The sequence below is a fragment of the Cebus imitator genome, unplaced genomic scaffold (genome assembly GCF_001604975.1).
Source record: "Cebus imitator isolate Cc_AM_T3 unplaced genomic scaffold, Cebus_imitator-1.0 Scaffold96, whole genome shotgun sequence".
Taxonomy (NCBI): domain Eukaryota; kingdom Metazoa; phylum Chordata; class Mammalia; order Primates; family Cebidae; genus Cebus; species Cebus imitator.
Window position 1 is genome coordinate 2,978,677 of NW_016107411.1, and position 17,394 is coordinate 2,996,070.

Sequence of the window (17,394 nt, forward strand, 5' to 3'; positions counted from 1 at the left end):
CACCCCGTGTAAAGGTTGAGTCTGACTTAATTTCCCACTAAAAACGGGTCAGCAAGTTCATCCTGGGGAATTCCAGCTATAGGAAAGAAAATGTGCTACCTGAGAGAATTGTGGCATCTGCTGGGCAGAAATGTGCTACTGAAAGGGTGATGAGCCCAGGTATTCTCAACTCCAGGTATGTGCATATGATAGTAGACAGGAAGAGAACTCCCATTTCAAATTTTTTTTTATTCTAAATAAAAACCACACTTTGTGCTGAACAATGGAATATAAAAGAATCAGATGTACAACGATTTTAGACATCTACTATTTGGGGAAAAAGTTTACAAAATATACAAAACTTTACAGCAATAGATAGTAAACTTAAATATTAGGAGGTCAGTACTTATTAATTTAATGGAAGGAGTTAGACATCAACTCGTATCTGTTTCATAGGAGACTTTAGCTATTCAAGGTGGGGGGTGGGCAAGTGGATTGGACGGGGAAGGGTTATAAAGAAACATTAAAATTGATAGTTTCATTTTCATTCTGATGTTAAGCTTAATAACCACATTGAAACTAATGCTGTGCACCCTGCCTCCTGACACATTTGGTGCAGGATTTGGGGAAAAAGAGTCCCAGATGGGCACAGACCACTCCATAGAGCCCACTCCCTTACCAACAAATTCAGGGTCCATCTAGAAAGAAGTTTAAATTTGGGAAGTTGAGTAGCCTGGGGCCTGGTGAAGGGGGCACAGCAGGAGGCCAGAGGAAGAAGAAAATTCAACAGTAGCAAAAACCTGTCTAGGAAAGATATTTAAGCCCAAAGGTTTGCCTGGAGACAAATGGGTACTCACAGATCAGAAAAGAAGGATGTCAAAAAACCTTTTACCCATCTCCTTGTTCTTACAAAAGTCACCTGGGCCTGACCCCATCCCACCTCCTTTCTTCCTAACTAGCCACAGACTATGGGAACTCCACGGAGTCATAAAATTTAGGACCAAATACTAAGATTTAGCAGAGCTTCCCAGTGGGTGCTGTGGCATCAGTGCAGTGGGCCACTGGAGTGCCAGAATATTAATCTCTGCCTCTGGCCACATGCAGCCTTTGCTGTTTAACCCCAGGCCACACAAGTATTACCATTTTCCCTTCAGAAAACAAGTTGGGAATGGCCTCATATTTGTTTGATGCTCTATGATCACCATCTTGAAATTCTTAATAATTTGTGAATAAGAGAGCTCCACAAATGATGTGGCTGGTCCTGAGTACACACCAAGAAAAAGGGAGGACATTCAAGGCTCAAACAGAACTTCAGAGGAACACAGAAGACAGTACTAAACTGGGCTCCAGGAGAGAGGGAGCAACAAAATCAAATGAACAGAAAGTCAAAACAACTCAAAATGCAAAATAAAATGAATACCTTCTACCAGGTATCCCCGGGTGCCCTCTGCCACAATGTAGTGTTTCAAGTAAAACCATTCAGAAGAGGGTGAGCTAGAGGCAGAGGAAGCAGACATGACCTTGGGGGGGGGGGCGAGGAATGGGGAAGTTCAGGTGTGAATATAGGGGTTTTGTCAACAAGTCTCATGAGCTATTGATCCTACGACATATCTGATTGGGACCAACTGGGCCACCCCGATCAACCACCTAGCCCCAGGGGGATCAGGAAGTGCAGTTTTTTGTTTCGTGTTTCAAGGGCGAAGTTTCAAGGATCTGCTTTTTGGTTTACTGGCAAAAAGGGAAAACTTCACAGTTTCAGTTTAAGTATACAGACCACCCAGCATCCATGATGCCCTCTGCTAAGGAAAAAGATTTCTCCAGCACATTTATCCACTCTCAGCCACTTGGATGGTTCCAGTAATTACTGCCTCTCTCACACCAGCATTTCAAAAATCAGTCCTCACCAACAATTTGGGAGGGATTGCTCATGCTTGAAAATGTAGCAGACACTTGATTGTAGTCTGTTACACATCTCCTTTGTAAATTCTAATAGTCTGTCAGAAAGGGAGCCAGTCAGTAATGAAGAGTCTCAACACTGCTTTCCTGATAAGAATGTCCTGAGGGGACACTGAATAAGGTGGGTTTAGATGGTCTAAGGTGGACCTTTAAACTGGCCACTGTACAAGTCCCTTCATCTAATAGTCGCCCCATCAGAGAGCCATGCACTCTGACTCTGCGGCTTTATCAGTTCAGGGCTGGGGAGAAGCAGCAGGTCCAATAGGGATGGAGCTTTGGTTTGTTTGACGTCTCAATATAAATAAGGACAGGAGGCTTCCAAACTGTGCAAAAAGGTCCTTCATGTCACTTGTTCCATTCAACCCCATCCCCAATCTACTCCATCACAGGATGGAAGGGGGATGAAAGGCCTGGAATTAAACTGGTCCAAACTTTCTAGAACATATACCCATGGCCTAAAGGCTTCACTGGTTTTATTACGCTAGAGACAATCTGGAGAATAAAAGAATTTGCTTAAGGGCTTGACATGTCGTCCCTTAGTTATACTCCTGGTTCTCCAAATCTCTGGTCAAGACTGATCTCTGGAATATGGCTACTTGCTGGGGAGAAACTCATTTTCCTAAAGTCTCTTACACAAAAGAGATGCTGGATAATAGGTATAAAAAAACAAAAATAAATAAATATTAATGTCCAAAAAGGCTTTGTGAGTTAATGAAAACCACTTGCTTGTGAAACATCCCGGGGTGCTGTGGAATCCCACCAGGGGCAGTGTCAGGGCTGAGGCCAGGGCTTGCCTGAGCAGGGTGAGGTAGTATGAGCTCCTGAGGTGACACCTCGTAAGTATGCAAGATCGAGGGCCCTCTCCCTCAAGCCTTCTTTGGGAAAAACCCCTTAGAAAACCAAGTAAGAGTGGAGCTAACCAGCTGCATGGGCTGGGCGGGCACACTCTGCAGCCACCCAGGGAGGGCCTGAACCAGCTGCCATCCAACAGCACCCCCTGGAGGTCACAGCAACGATAGCTCAGGATAAATTCCAGCAGGTCAAAGGTGAGCTGCCAAAGCTCCCGCACTGTTAGCACAAAGTAAACAGGTTACCCGACTAGCACAGTCAGAACGCACACCCTGCTACACACCATCAGCTACCCAGGTCCCTTTAATCCCGAAGGGCTCGGGGTCCACCACTCCACTACCTCATGGAGTCAGCTTATCTACACCATGGGCCAAACACTTCTGGGTGGGAGACCAGATATAAATTAAGGCAAGGCTGCTGCTGTCAGAGACATCCCCACCTCTCCACCAGGACACTCACGGCCAACAGGAGTAGCCACAACAGAAATGACTATATCAAAGGGGTTCCCTATCCTCTCTGCCCCACAGGCCGGACATCCCGGCCCACGACTCCACAAAATCATGTTTCTTTGGAAATGAGGAGAAAAGAGAAACCTTTCTTGTCCATCCAGACTGCCACTTCTGGTAGCACCACAGAGCACCCCTTGTGGCTGGCAGGGATTCAACCCAAAGCTTTCTGACCTAAATAGAAAGCTCTGTCCCCAGTGTGAATCTAGCTGCCAAAAGATTTTCACTGTCCGATCAGCAGATTAGGGCCGTAAAGTAAGCAGACACCTACATCCCTGATACCCAGCTGAGGCTGGAAACTGACTGCCCTGCTGACCTGTCTTTTCTGAACAACCGCATCCCCACAATCTTTCTCAAAGCTGGTCATCCCAGTTGGAGGCCTGGCAGTACCACCCACAGTGAAAAGCTCCCTTCACCTCCTCTGTTCAGTGAGGCTGTTGGTTGGATTCTTAGCAGCATAAAACCTATCAGTAAACTAAAACTAGAGAGGCTGGGGAAGGGATCTGGTTGATACCAACTGCTTGACTAGATCCCAAAATCAGCCTCAAAAGAATGAAAAATGCAGCCCTTCATGGGCAAGAACAGGTATGGAGGTAAATGTGACAGGGCTGTTGCGTCTCAAAAACAGTAACAGCTTGTGTGCTATTTCTTCTTCTTTCTTCTTTAAACACAAACACAGAACAGAATTCCTACCAAGGCAAAATTATAACTTCAGCTGGGGAGGGACCAACAGCCCTTAGAAATCAACGTCCTGGCCGCTGCTTGGGTGCTCCCCCTGGCTCTGTGGGACCCAGTCAACTGTCTGGGTTCTTTTCTGCCTCTTTGGAATGGATGATGTACATGAAGGTCTGCTCGATGGTGAAGTCGGGTGGGAGGCTGCCTTTGTGCACACCGACATGCTTGCTCATGAGGTTCAGGGTGGAACTGTAGTGTCCACAGACTGTGCAGCGGTACATGAGGGCCCCCGAGTGTGTCTTGAGGTGGCATTTGATGGTCGAGCGGCCTCGGAAGAACTTGTGGCACACCTTACATTGGTATGGCTTCTCGCCCGTGTGGATCCGCCGGTGGTAGTTGAATTCGCTTGTGTGGGCAAATCTTTTGCCGCAGACCTTGCAGCTATACTTGCTATTCCCAGGTTGGCCCTGCAGTGCCAGCTCTTCACTCAGAAACTCCTCTGCTGGCAGCTTCCGCTTCTGGAGAGCTGGGTGCTGTAGCCCAAAACCAGGCCGTGCGTCAAGGCCACTGTTACATTTGTGCTGGCTGACGTGGTAGCGATAGGCAGCCTCTGACTTGAAACTCTGGCTGCACAAGTGGCAGTGGAAGAGGGCATCTTCCAGGCTTTGGTGCACAGCCATGTGCTTCTCTAGAAGATGCCAGTCCACAAAGCTGTTGGCACAGACAGAGCAGGAGAAGACTGAAATGCCGAGATGGGACAGCGTGTGCCACATGAGGCTGCAGAGGTTAAGGTGACGCTGGTCACAGACACTGCAGGCCTGGCCCTTCAAGTTCAGATGGTCAAGGATGTGGCCCCGGACCACATGAAAATCTTTGGCCAATGCTTTCCCACAGGCAGCACATTTCAGCTCTGGGGAGGCTGCCCCTGAAAAGAGACCCAGCTTCCCCGGCAGGGGATCATTGGGGTGGACAATGATGTTGTTCTCAAATATTCCATCCCGTCGGTGAAGGGTCAGCTGCCACTGGGTAAAGAACTTAGTCTCACACATGTCGCAGGAGAAAAGGAAAATACCAATGTGGGACAGGACATGGGTTACCCGGGAGTTTCGGTCCTGGAAGTGGGTCTCGCAGACCTTGCAGTTGCCCGTCAGCAGGTCCACGTGGTCCCGAGCATGCTGCCGGATCAGTTGAATGTTGGGTTCTAGAACTTTCTTGCACACCTGGCAGGGCATGGCCTTATTCTCCCGATTGTCATTCTCTCCAAAAGTCAGTTCATCCTCACTGTCATCACTTAGCTCAATCACCTCCTCAGCTGTGCCTATATCCTCAGCAGGGTCTTCAAACTGCAAGTCATCATCCCCAAGGTCCTCCATCTGGAGCTCATCCATCTGCCCAAAGCCTGGATCTTTGGAGTGCTCACTATTGCTCAGACAGGAGTTGGTCCCAATGGTAATGTCTACTGCACTGTCAGGGGTGAGGAAGCTGTTTTTACTGAAGTCTCCATTGCTTTGAACTTTGTATGGCTGGCAGGAGCTCGTGCTGGTCTGGATGCCCGTGCTGACACTGCCTAGGACTGGCTGGGTCATCATGCTAGGAATGGACGTGAAGAGAGCAGGGGTATCATGGTCTTCTGTCTTTGGTGGTGGTGGTGGTGGTTGCAGCAGGGGCAGGCTATGGTTGGCGTCACTGGCAACATTCCTCTCTTCCTCTTTATAGCTGCCTCCGGCATCACTGGGCAACACATAGTTTCTATCAGCACCAAAGTGGTCCCCACCACCTCTGAGTTCTCCAAGGGGATGGGCAGGTTCTGCTAAAGGACCACTCAGGGTACTAGGGTGACTCTCACTGGTGCTGGTCAGGGGCTTGGCTCTGGCAGTGCTCTCCAGGTCAGGAAAGGTAGAGTGACAGGCCTGGAGGAGGTCCTCCATACCCAGACGCTCAGCCACCTCGTAGATGACCCCAACATTGATCAGGTCTGTAAAGAGCTCTGATGTGTAGACAAAGCTCAGAACCTTCTCAAAGTTGGCAGGGGTGATGAAGTCCACCACATAGGTCCTGGCAGCATCAAGCCCAGTATTCAGAAAGAGGTTCTGGAAGTAACCAGCTGCGCAGGCCAGCACAGCCTTGTGGGCTGGGAAGGAGCGGCTCCCCACTACAATGGTGACGTCGCACATGGTCTCCGAGAGCCGGCACTTGTTGAGTTCCTTTAGCAGGTTGTTGGGGTGGTTGGTGCTTTGCAGTTTGATCCTCATGCCCATCTTAGCAGCTCCTATGAAATTATCTCCTTATCAGCACGGTTAATCTGTGGAGAGCAAGAGAAAAAGATGGATGGCCAAACACATCTGTGCAAAAGAGAGGCTATGCAGGAGAAAATACCACCACTCCCAACTCTTCCAAGCCACGGGTGGGAATCAGGAGTAAATGGGCATGGAGAGTTCCTCCATTATCACAAGGCAATGGCATCTCCCCCTGCATAGCTTGGTCTTAAACTAGTGCCTAGAAACGAGCCAGAGGCACTCCCTCAGACACAATCTTATACTTCATTACCAGAGCCACTGGATCAAATTTTTCTCCTATTAATTTCCTTCTAAATACAATTTCCTTCCCTAATTCATTGAGCATATTCTTTTCCCTCACGATGCCAAATGCCATACACATGCTTGGACACAACTATCAAAGCTCCATTCGCTGCTGAGGAACAGTAAGGGGGTTCCATCTTTTGGCTTTGTCATTGCTGCGTCTTCAGCCTCTCAATAAACCTCTAACTAAATCTCACATTCTTGAAGCCCCATCTCTCTCTGCCTATACTACATACTTGCTCTCTGGTCTTTCGATAACGCAGAGCCACTCCAGATACTGGTTCATCACAGTCCCTGTATTCTGTGAAGTTACAGCACTCAGAATGCACAATAAAGCAAAGTAGAACACAACTGTGGTAGCATTTAATATAACTTTAATATGATGTATTCTTTTTTGCCGTCCTTTTCGGGGTCTATGCTTTTTTGGCCCTGTGCTAACAGATTTACTTGATGCCGCAAGAAAGACTTCTAATCATACAGTTAAGACTCCTAGAGGCTAGTTCATTACCACTTTCTGCCCTTTCTGACTCTTGCAAGACTAAAGAAGAGCTACTTGCATCCCTGTTCAGTCTCACAACTCTGCGCAACACAGCCCCTTTCTCTATCTCTCCAGATTCTACCAACAACTCCCAACTTTTTCTGGGGCCCAGCAAGCGTCTGAGTATTGTGGGGTACCGGCCAAGCATCTCCCGGGCCCTGGTGGCCACCCCTGAAGGATCGGCGGGTCGGAGACCTGGGCAGCCGTAGTGGTGGGCGGGAGAGGGGCAGGCTGGGAACTTCCGAGAAGGACACCCCAACAATCCCGGGGAGCGGCGGTCTCTCCTCCGGAAAGTCGCATCTGGGAGGGAAGGGCACAGGATCGGCTGGGGCGCTCCCTCTGGGGGGCACCGCGCGCCTCGGTCCTTCCACAAACAGCGTGGGGGCTCACCCGGGTGAGCCCGGAGGGGTCACTGGGCTGAATATGGGGCCAAGGGAGGGGCAGCGGGGCCGGCCGGGGTCGACGCGCGGGCAGGGAGGATGGGTCCGGCCGAGGGGAGCTGGTAGGAGGGACCCCAGCAAGAGCAAAAGAAATGCCGAGCCGGGGGTCGGGCCTTGGCCAGGGGCAGCCCTCTGCCCGGCCGCGCTTACCCGGCTCCGCGGGGCCCCGAGCACCATCGCCGCCGCCGCCTCACACAAAGGCCCCGGCCCGCCGTGCCCGGCCCGACGAGGAGGCGGCGCCGCCGGCCGCGGCCAGACTCTCCATCCGCCGCGCGGCTCGCCGCGCCGGCCCGGGCCGCCCCCGCCGCCCGGCCCGCAGCGCCCCCCGCCGTCCCGGAGGAGGCAGCGCCCCCCGCCGCCGGGCCGCAGCGCCCCCCGCCGCCCGGGAGGAGGCAGCGCCCCCCGACGGCGGGGCAGGGGCCAGGACCCGCGCGAGCGGTGCAGGGGCTTCCAAGCCCCCAGGCCTGGCGTTTTCCAAGCGATGATTCACTGTGTGGGGGACCTGATGCCTGAAGAGTGAAAAACCCTGTCGAAACCCTCATTGCTTCCCCTGTTCTATGTTCACAGTTCCTAAAGCCTGTCCTCAGAACATCTGCTATGGGCATTTTACAGAAAGTTGTAAGATTGTTTGATTAGCTCTCTGCTCCTCCTGTTCGCCAGACAGCCGCAACTTGTCTCCTATCGCCAGCCACATCCCTGAGACACCATGGGGAAGGTGAAGGTCGGAGTCAACGGATTTGGTCGTACTGGGCGCCTGGTCACCAGGGCTGCTTGTAACTCTGGTAAAGTGGATATTGTCGCCAGCAAAGGTCCCTTCATTGACCTGAACTACATGGTCTCCATGTTCCAGTATGATTCCACATACTGTTCTTATACTTTGGGAATGAGAAATCTCACTTTGCCATCTAGTGAAAGGGCCACTTGGAGGCCAACACAATGTTTCAGTGGCAGGCCCAGCTCCCACAGTTGTGCAAGGTGACTGAGTCTCCCTAAAGTGGAATATCACACAATCGGCAGACCCAGACCTCCAGCACAACTCTGGAGACCTAGGGCTGCTGGGCTTGCAAGGGCCTGGGCCTGTTCAGTCTTTCTAACCAACTGTCCCAGCCATCTCCGGAGTGTTGACACTGTGACATGGTAATTGCCCCATAAGCTGCATACCTCGACCATACCTCGGCTTTCCATTGAAACTGCTCTCTGTAACCCTAATATGACAGGCAAGCAGTCCAAACCCATACCATCCTGGCCCCTTCGACTTGTAATAAGTAACTAAGGTCTGTAATTTCCACCCTGCCCAGACAATGTGTAAACTAACGCTTTATCTTAACTTCTGTAAACCACTTAAGTAACAATCAGAATGTCCGAAGCCCCTTGCCCTCACCCCCGCCCAGGAGGTGGTTTATGTGCATAAAAGGTCTTGACACCCTCCTTTCGGGGCCATGGGTTAGAGAGACACAAGTCCTCCGTGGCTGCCGATTTCGTGCTCACTGGGTTACAACACCACCAACAAACTTCACATGCAAATAAAGCACCCAAATGGTGTAGGTGAAAGTATATACCACTTACACTGAAGTCTTTTTAAAGTAAATCACCGTATAGTCACAATAAAACACATACACAATTAAGTGGAGAAGAAAGGGCCAGGAATTTAGTCAAGGTCTTGTTGACCAGATCTCTTTAGACATCAACCATTTTACAACAGGAAGGGGAGAGTCAGGATCCCTTCACACATTCTTCAAGTACAAAAACAGGGATCTAACTTAACATTTGTCTTCATTTTTTTTCTGGAGTCCCCAGTACTGCAATTCTTGTCAGTCCCACTAGAGAGCAATCTTTCTGCATTTTTGTTCCTGCTTGCAAAGCAATAGTCTCATCTCAGCCTACGTGCCTAATTCCCACCAAGTGTGAGCAGAACCAACTCTTGCAGCTTTTAGGATCCAAAGAAAGCCCCTAGACTCTGCAAAAGTGTCCCCAGTGTTAAGCCCTACAGACAGATAATTTTCAAAAGTCAAGTTGATGACTCACTGGAAAAAGTATTGACCCCAATAAACTTCACATGCTCTGGTGTGGAGGCATTCTTTGACCTCTGGCTATAAAGCTGACATAAGTAATACTGGGGTGAGTATTCCCTCCTTTCTCCGCCCTCCACTGTACAGCTGTCATTCCAAAGTGGCCCCAAGTCAGGCTCTGGGAAGACAGAACTTTCACTGGAATGAAAGGACTATAGGAAGTGGCCTTTGGCTCTGTGGCCCTGTCCTTACACTGCCTTGGGAAATCCACGTGTGGATGTTGTATCAGTGCAATTCAGGGGCATAACGAAGGCCTTTGTACCAGGCTAAGAATAAGGAGCCTGAGGATTTCACTGGCTGTTCCATTAGGGTACAGAACCCCCCTTGGGATGATAGGCTGATAGTTGACATCTCAGCTTAATAAAAGACACCCATACCCATGCATACCACATGTAAGTGCCTTACACATTCTGGGGACTGTCAGGTCAGAGCTGCAGGGGCTGGTAACAGGCACATTAGAGAAGAGTCAGAGATAAATGTTTTCCCCTTTATGATAACTAAGGCAGACAGTTAACGCTGAAGGTATCTGCTCCTCTCTTTCTTGGTCTCATTAGTAACTTCCCTGTCCACACCCCATCCTAGCTGGATCAAGTTCTGTTTGCTCATCCATAGCCCTGCTAGACTGTAAACTCTGTGTATGAGTCATCATTTCATCTGCAGGATCTGTCACAGAACGCAGGCTTGGCATTTGGAGACAGAAAAATGATATAGTGTTACATATTCCTCCTCTGTGGCTAGGTCTCTGCACAGCCTTTATCCTCACCTCCTCTAGTTAAGTCGAGTCAGATTCAGGAATGCATGTCTCCCAGGCCCATCCTAGTAATACAAGTCATTCTGAATGTTTTTTTCTTTATCTAAAACTGGTCTGTGAATATCTTTGTGTTAGAAACCATCTTCCGAGCCAGGCATGGTGGCTCATGCCTGTAATCCCAGCACTTTGGGAGGCCGAGGCGGGCGGATCACGAGGTCAGGAGATCGAGACCATCCTGGCCAATATGGTGAAACTCCGTCTTGGAAAAAAAAAAGAAAAAAACCCATCTTCCGAATTTACATATTTATTATTTTAATCACTAAATAAATCTGATAGTCATCATGCAAAGCACTGTGTAAGGCACTGTTCAGGAAATAGATATATACAGAAAGATATGTGAAGATATTTACATTTAAATATGAACGTGTGTATCATACATATGTGTGTATTTACCATGTAGCTGGAAGAGTCAAGGAACAGAAAACCCACTAACCAAACAAGTAAACACACATATCGCATCATTCATATGCAAAAATCCTTTATTGTTGAGGAGTAGAGAGACATTATATTTTTAATGTAGGACACTTCAGGAACTCTAGGGGACTCTATAGTCAATGCCCATTGGGATTGGGGATATTCACTATGCAGTTTTCATGCCAGGGTCAGGTGGAAAAGATAGGGAAGGAGTCGAATCACAAGAATGTTACAAGAATGGGGAAGAAAAAGGGCAATGGGAGCATGTGCACCTGGGGATTGGGGCAGGGAGACAGGTCTTCCTGACGTAGTCCAAGGGTCCAAAAGTAGAGTGCTGAGGACCAAAAAAACAACAACACCGAAATCATCTCTTACATCCTGTAAAAAACTTCCACTGAACACCTGCTAGGGCAGCACGAGAGAAGGGAAGGGCCACCTGGGAGAGAAAAAAGAACAAGAGTCTTGACCCTCAGCCTCCCCTCCCGCCTTTGGGCCTGAGGTTGGAACTCTCCTAGCAGCAGGTGCTTGCACCTTCCCAGCCGCCATATTTACGTTACTATACACACCTGTGTGCATGGCCAGTGGGGCCCATGTGAACCAAAAATGTAGAACCAAGTTCATGCCATCCTAGCACCCCCATGAGCCAAACAGACACACAGCCCCGTCCAAGGTACCCTACTGTGAATGCTCCCCTCCTCTTCCTAGAAACCTCCTAGAGGAAGGACAGGCCCAGGAAAACTTCCTTTTTCAACAGTGTCACATGAATGAAATCAGATGACACAATGATCTGTGTTGATCCATCTCATCCCATCGTTAAATGCCAGCTCCCGGAAACCTTATGTCCTATTCTCCGTGCCACCTAACAGGTTGAGAATGCTTCCTCAGTGGTAAGATTATGAAGGCTGCAATTATGGGTCCCTCTGAAAGAGCCTGGATTCACAAGCAAGCATTGAAAGTAGATTTCCACAATGCATCTGTTTTTGCCATTTATATAAAATACTATGGCAAAATTGCACTGTAATTATCTTTATGGCCAGTGCATAACGCTGGAGGAGAGTATGTCATCCAGATATAGCTGCTTGTGTAATTATCTGGCCGTGGGTAGGACTGAAATAACCATCTAATGAGAGCAAAATGATACAGTAAGCACCATGTAATCAGCGAGTTACAGTTATTATAGCTGTTTGTGCCCTCTCACCCAACACTAAATGGGGGGCCAGACCCAGTCTCTGGTCCCAGGAAGTCATGCATAGGCAGCATCATCAAGTGCCAGCTCCTTGGGTCTCAGGCGTGCTACCTTGAGACCAATGAGTATGGGTAACAGGGACACAGGGAGAAAGGCAGGAGGCTCTCCATGATTATGAGGCTTCCCAATCCCTCTCCCTCTTCCTTTCGCTTCCCCTGCCCCACTTCTTGAGAAGCTAGTGAAAAGAAAGCCATTGGCGGAGCTGCTATTGCTGTGTGTGGGAAGACGGTGTCAAGGCAGAAGGTTCATGTTTTGACTAGACACTTCCCCGGGGGACTCTCACGCTTGCATACCAAGTGAGGAATCTGTCAGCCCACTCAGGCCTGGGGTCCAGACAGAGCCAGTCAGGGGAAACATTAGGACATCCCCACACCGCCCAAACTGGGACAATCATCAGAAAATTGGCACACAGCACTGTGCACCACGCACTGTTCTGAACACTTTACCTATACTCCATCCTTAAAACCACAACCTTGCGAGAAACTACTATCACTTTCATTTTTCAGATGAGAAAACTGAGGCACAGAAGGGTTATGTAACTTGGCCACAGGGAAACAGATAGAGAGTGGCAGGTCCAGGATTCACATGCAGGCCATGTTCTTATTCATTGTGCTAAAAAAGAGTGAGATTAAGATATGGTTTCCAGCTACTCCCCATTAGATTTCAGAGTTCCTTGAATTTCTTCCTGAGTCATCCTTGAGTATCACTACCCTCTGGACCCGGTAACCCGGGATTCTGAGTGATCTAAAAGGCTCAGCCTGTCTGGGAAGCAATGCTTGCTTGTGAATTGGTTGTGGTGTTTGTAATTATCAGATAATAATCTCTCCATCTTTTTGCACAGATCACAAAAGAATGAAGTCCAAACAACAGAAGTTGCCATCTAGGAAGCTCCTCTCTCCTCATCTCCCAACCCTCACTCCTGCTCAAAGCTGAAGTCCATGATCCAGGGCAAAAGAGAGGAAAGACGGGGGGGATGTGCATGCACACACATGTGCCTCCAAGTGTCTGTGTTTGGCCGATAGTGTGCTGGGCACTGGCAGTGTATTTCAGGGCAAATCTATGAGCTTTAATGCCTGTAGCAGGGGAGGAAATACGCAGCTGGCAACCCTCACAGCTCCCTCCCCAATCCCCTCTCCCCTCTCTAACACAATCCTTACCTCATTTCACACTGGGGGGATACTTGAGGGCGCTGAAGCTAGGGACATTCTCTTGATTCCCATCAGTAGGAGAGTCTAGAGTAAAGTGAACAGTGTAAGTAAGAGGCATCTTTCTCATAGCCAGCCTAACCCAACAGCAAAGGGCTGGCTATGAAGGGCAGCGTTCAAAGACAGAGTTGGAAGACTGGGGAGGAAGCAGAGTCTCCCTGTCCTTCCTCCCAGCTGCAGCAAGACTACCTTATAAAGGTACCCCCTCCTCTTCTCCCAGGGAAGGCTTGCCTGTGAATCCAAGCTGATTGGGATGAAGGGGCTGAGGAACCCTCATTGAAGCTAAGAAAGGTCCTGTCTTTCCCTCTGGTGAAAAATATGAGGCATGTGACTTCTATCATACACTCTGCCCATACCCTAAACCCTTCCAATGTACCCCCACACACTCCTACCTGGCTGGACGTTCCTCTTGCCCATAAGTCCCACAAATAAGTCCTGCATGTTACCTGTAGAAAAGGGCCAACATTGTCAGCAGTGATGATGAGAAAGTGATGCATTTCCCCAGACATGGGTCAGCACTTCCAGATTTCTGGTCTCTGTTCCTTTTTCTTGTTAAAGCATGACTCCTCACATTAGCAAGTGCCTCCCCTAACCACTCTCTCTGCCCACCTTTCCCTCCTCCACATTTCAAGAATTTTCTGCTCTAGCAGGTGCTTGGCTTGGAATCTTCAGGGCCACCAAGAGATCCTCTTGTTTCCCAATGACCAGCCAGCAGAGGGAGAGTCCACCATGTCCCTCACACTGGCTTCCTCCTAGTTCCTGATAGCCTCTCCCTTTCAGGAAAGGTTGGCTGAGCAGTGGCAGCTGGCATGTTGTTTGTACCAGGTGAGAAGGAGCTGGACAAAATGGCCCCTTGGCCCAATGCCCCAAGGAGCTCTGGGCAAGTGGTCATCAAAGATAGGGAGGGAGAAGAGGCTACTCACGTTTCCGGGGAAGTGGTGTTTCTGATCCCCTAGAATCTGTGAAACGAAGAACAAGTGTCTAAATGGGGAGTGAAGTTGGAAAGTGAGGAGAGGGGGGTTCAGATCACACCGTCACCAATTCACTAGACTATCCCCCATCTCCCTCCCAGCCGAAAGGGTCTACCAGGCCTTTCAACTTCAGAATCCTGCCCCTCACTCCCCTCTCTCCCTAAGGCGGCCTCCTACCCAAGATAGCCTGGCTCAGGGCTATGAGCAGTTCCTCCAGAGAAAAGGAGTGGATTTTGTAGAGTCTCTGGACCAGCTGGTGGAGATTCATGTCCTTCTACAGAAAAAACAAAGAGGGCTAAGGCAGGAAGCTTCCACCTGGATTCACTCATCCTTTTCCCACAAGAAACTGCCTCTTCCTGAACCCACCCAGAATCCGAGACCCTATTTCTTTCAGAATTTCCTCTGGTTCACACTGGACGAGAAGTAGGCGCTCCAGGAGTGACCTGTGGACCAACAGCAACACCAGCCCTGCATGGAGCCTGTTAGAAATGCAGACTCTTGGTCCTACCCCAGACTTCCTGAGACAGAATCTGCATTTTAAGCAGCCCCCCAGGTGATTCACATGCATGGTGAGGTTTGAGGCGCACATTTGCACCTGTGATTCCCCCATGCTGCGCAATGTCCACGGATGTTTCTCTCCCTGTTTTCCACTGCCTCTTTATTCTTCATGGCTTTCTGCCTCTAGTTTTCTTCCCTCTCCTTTTTCAGCCCTGGGTCTAGAATTCCAGGAAGGCAACATGCTCAGAAGGCACCCCTTCTTCTCCCCACAACTGAACCCCAAATTCTAGAGCTGTTGCCCAGCAGGGGCTCTTGATTGTCCCTGTGATTTTTTGTTAGCAACTTGGGCACAGCAAGATGGTGGGCACGCACTCACAGCCAGTTAATTGCAGCTACAGAGAGACAATAATAATGATCATGGTTAGAGAGCCTCACCTCAAATCTCAAGTGTTGGCAGTGCCTCTCTTTCCAGAACCCAGGCATCCTTGGGCTGTTGTGCACACACAGAAGTGCATTTACACAGAACACACACCACACACATACCAACCCAGTTGCCTAGGCACACATACATACTACCCTCATCCTGCCCCAATTTCCCTCATTCTCATAGACTCTCAGGGAGAAGGGGTAGGATGGAAATCCTTCTCTTTCATTGACCAAGAGCAGCAGAGGGGACATCTCATTGGCTAAGGTCCTACAGCAAGTTTGTCTCAGAAGAACCCAGATACTCTATCCTGGGCTGGAATTTTGTGGCTCCAAATGGTGTCCAGCCCATACTTGGTACTCCCTGGGTATTTTCTGAATGGTTCTAGTCTTTTGGTTACAGCACAACTGCTGCCACCTGCAAGGCTGCCCTGGCAATACCTCCCTTGGCCCAGCATGTGGCTATCAGGCAGCCACTTTTCCCAAATTGTTGAATACTCTGCCCACCTCCTGTAATGAGATGCTAAACAGATTTGAGCTGAAGAGGAGGCAGTTAAACTTCACACATTGAATTTGTAATAAGTCCCACCTGTGATCATCTTAAAAGCATTTGTACTGGTGTAAGTGCTGTCATTGCAAAACCTCGAAAAGGCTTCCTCCCTATCCTCCCCCGTACACCCTGCCCTGACAATTCCTATTCTTTTTCATAGAAGAACTGTGGACATCGAGGCTCAACCTGGTTTTTTTGCTGTTGTTGTTTTCCTATCCTGACTAAGCAGAGGATAGAGGTGGGCAAGGGAGAGGAGAGGAGAAGGAAGGAGTTGGGACCTTAGAAGCACCTGAGGTTACTGGGGGTAGATGAGCCAAAGATAAGGGGATTTATTTGCATTTTGAAAATAAAACAATAGACATAACTGATAGGTAAAATAGCACACAAATGACCATTTGGGAAAGAAATTCTGACTGTTTCATACCAACCAGAAAATAAAAGTGATCTGTTCCCTGCAAAGGGAACTGAGGTAGACCACAGAGAGCCTTAGACCACCCTAGCTCACCCCTCATAGTCCCAGCCAATCACCAAGTCTCCCATCAATCAACCCACCAAACAACATATTTGTAGGGCACCTTTTATGTACAAGGTGTCAAAGACATGAAGAGATATGGAGACACAAACAACACACCTGGAAATAGTGGGAACATGAGAGGACCAGAAAAGCAAAGGAATCCAAAGGGAGGCAAAATGCCCTCTGATGGATAACCCACCCACCCCAGCTTCCTCACTACAGCTGTCCAGACAGCCAGAGTCCCAGGTTCCCGTGATGTCCCCAGTACTCTGCCGGGGGGCACTTACCTTGTTGTGGCCCCCGCGAGAAGCCACCTCCTTCTGTGACTCACTACAGATTGCCCCAAAGCTCTGAGCTAGGCTGAAGGCCAGGATGGCTGTGAATAGCAGCGTGATCCTCATGGTGCCTGGGAGAGCAAAGGGCAGGACTCAGGTAAGGGGGAGAAGAGGAGGATATAGCACGGGTGAAGACAAAAGAGACATTCATTACCAGCAGCTTGGTTTGGCCCTGCTTCCCCAGCCCCCAACTCCGTTGTCCAAGCCCCGGTCTGGAACAAGGATGGAAAGTATCTCTGAGAAGGGGGTACAGCCCTTGGGCTTAGTTTCCCTCCTCCCCCATCAGACATCTCTGCAGGAGATGAGCAATGGTATAGTGATGCCAGGGGGACTCTAACTCCCAAGGAAGATGATAGATTTATAGGACATGGGCTGGTGGTCTGTTTCCCTAGTCAGCTGGAGGAGGAATCCTAGATGCTGTTCTCCAGTACTAGATAACCCCAAGACTTAGGCAAAAACTTTCTGGTCTGAAAGAGTTAGTCTGTAGCCACAGGCTCCAAACACTAACCAGCTCTCGGCCCTACAGGTGCTTTCTGCTCACCTTCCCAGTCCCCTGCTCCCCTGTCAAAGGCTGCCATTTCCTTTATTCCCTCCTGACGCTGGCTCCTGTCCCCTGATGCCAACTCCAGTCCATCCAGCATTCTCCCGCTCACCTACCTGTGGAGCAGCTCTGTGCCTGGGGCTAGGTGTTCTAGCAGGATCAGGGAGATGGCTGGGAGCTCTGCCTGCTCCCCTCACACACTGGTGCTGCCTGTGCTGCTGCAAAGAGACAAACCGAGTGGCGGGGATCTGGGAAGGTGCCAGTCACTCCGTCCCAGCTCCCTGATAAACGCTCT

General features: G+C 49.5%; 2 protein-coding genes across 5 annotated transcripts; both read right to left on the reverse strand.

Moving 5' to 3' along the window:
• Positions 1 to 211: 211 nt before the first annotated feature.
• Positions 212 to 7,814, reverse strand: ZBTB39 (zinc finger and BTB domain containing 39). Its single transcript, XM_017536155.2, has 2 exons — positions 7,673 to 7,814; positions 212 to 6,267 (listed from the first exon to the last, which is right to left on the reverse strand). Exon 2 carries the CDS (start codon positions 6,221 to 6,223, stop codon positions 4,085 to 4,087), a length of 2,139 nt encoding a protein of 712 aa, XP_017391644.1. The 5' UTR covers positions 6,224 to 6,267; positions 7,673 to 7,814; the 3' UTR covers positions 212 to 4,084.
• Positions 7,815 to 10,860: 3,046 nt separating this feature from the next.
• TAC3 (tachykinin precursor 3) lies at positions 10,861 to 17,394 on the reverse strand. Of its 4 annotated transcripts, none has more exons than XM_037741262.1 (7): positions 17,216 to 17,394; positions 16,511 to 16,629; positions 14,416 to 14,509; positions 14,191 to 14,226; positions 13,660 to 13,713; positions 13,220 to 13,294; positions 10,861 to 11,150 (listed from the first exon to the last, which is right to left on the reverse strand). In XM_037741262.1, exons 2-6 carry the CDS (start codon positions 16,622 to 16,624, stop codon positions 13,221 to 13,223), a joined length of 372 nt encoding a protein of 123 aa, XP_037597190.1. In that variant the 5' UTR covers positions 16,625 to 16,629; positions 17,216 to 17,394; the 3' UTR covers positions 10,861 to 11,150; position 13,220. The 4 variants fall into 4 exon arrangements, with proteins under 4 accessions (XP_037597190.1, XP_037597188.1, XP_017391649.1 ...); XM_037741260.1 differs by having other exon boundaries at positions 14,416 to 14,512; positions 17,212 to 17,393; XM_017536160.2 differs by having other exon boundaries at positions 14,416 to 14,512; positions 17,216 to 17,392.

What these genes read in the sequence shown, in the direction of transcription:
- ZBTB39 (XM_017536155.2), bottom strand. Translation starts at nt 6,223, where the DNA reads ATGGGCATGAGGATCAAACTGCAAAGCACCAACCACCCCAACAACCTG.
- TAC3 (XM_037741260.1), bottom strand. Translation starts at nt 16,624, where the DNA reads ATGAGGATCACGCTGCTATTCACAGCCATCCTGGCCTTCAGCCTAGCT. An exon ending in CTCGCGGGGGCCACAACAAG is followed by an intron (nt 14,513 to 16,510) that starts GTAAGTGCCCCC and finishes TTTTTTCTGTAG; the next exon opens with AAGGACATGAATCTCCACCA. An exon ending in CCTGAGCCAGGCTATCTTGG is followed by an intron (nt 14,227 to 14,415) that starts GTAGGAGGCCGC and finishes TTCGTTTCACAG; the next exon opens with ATTCTAGGGGATCAGAAACA.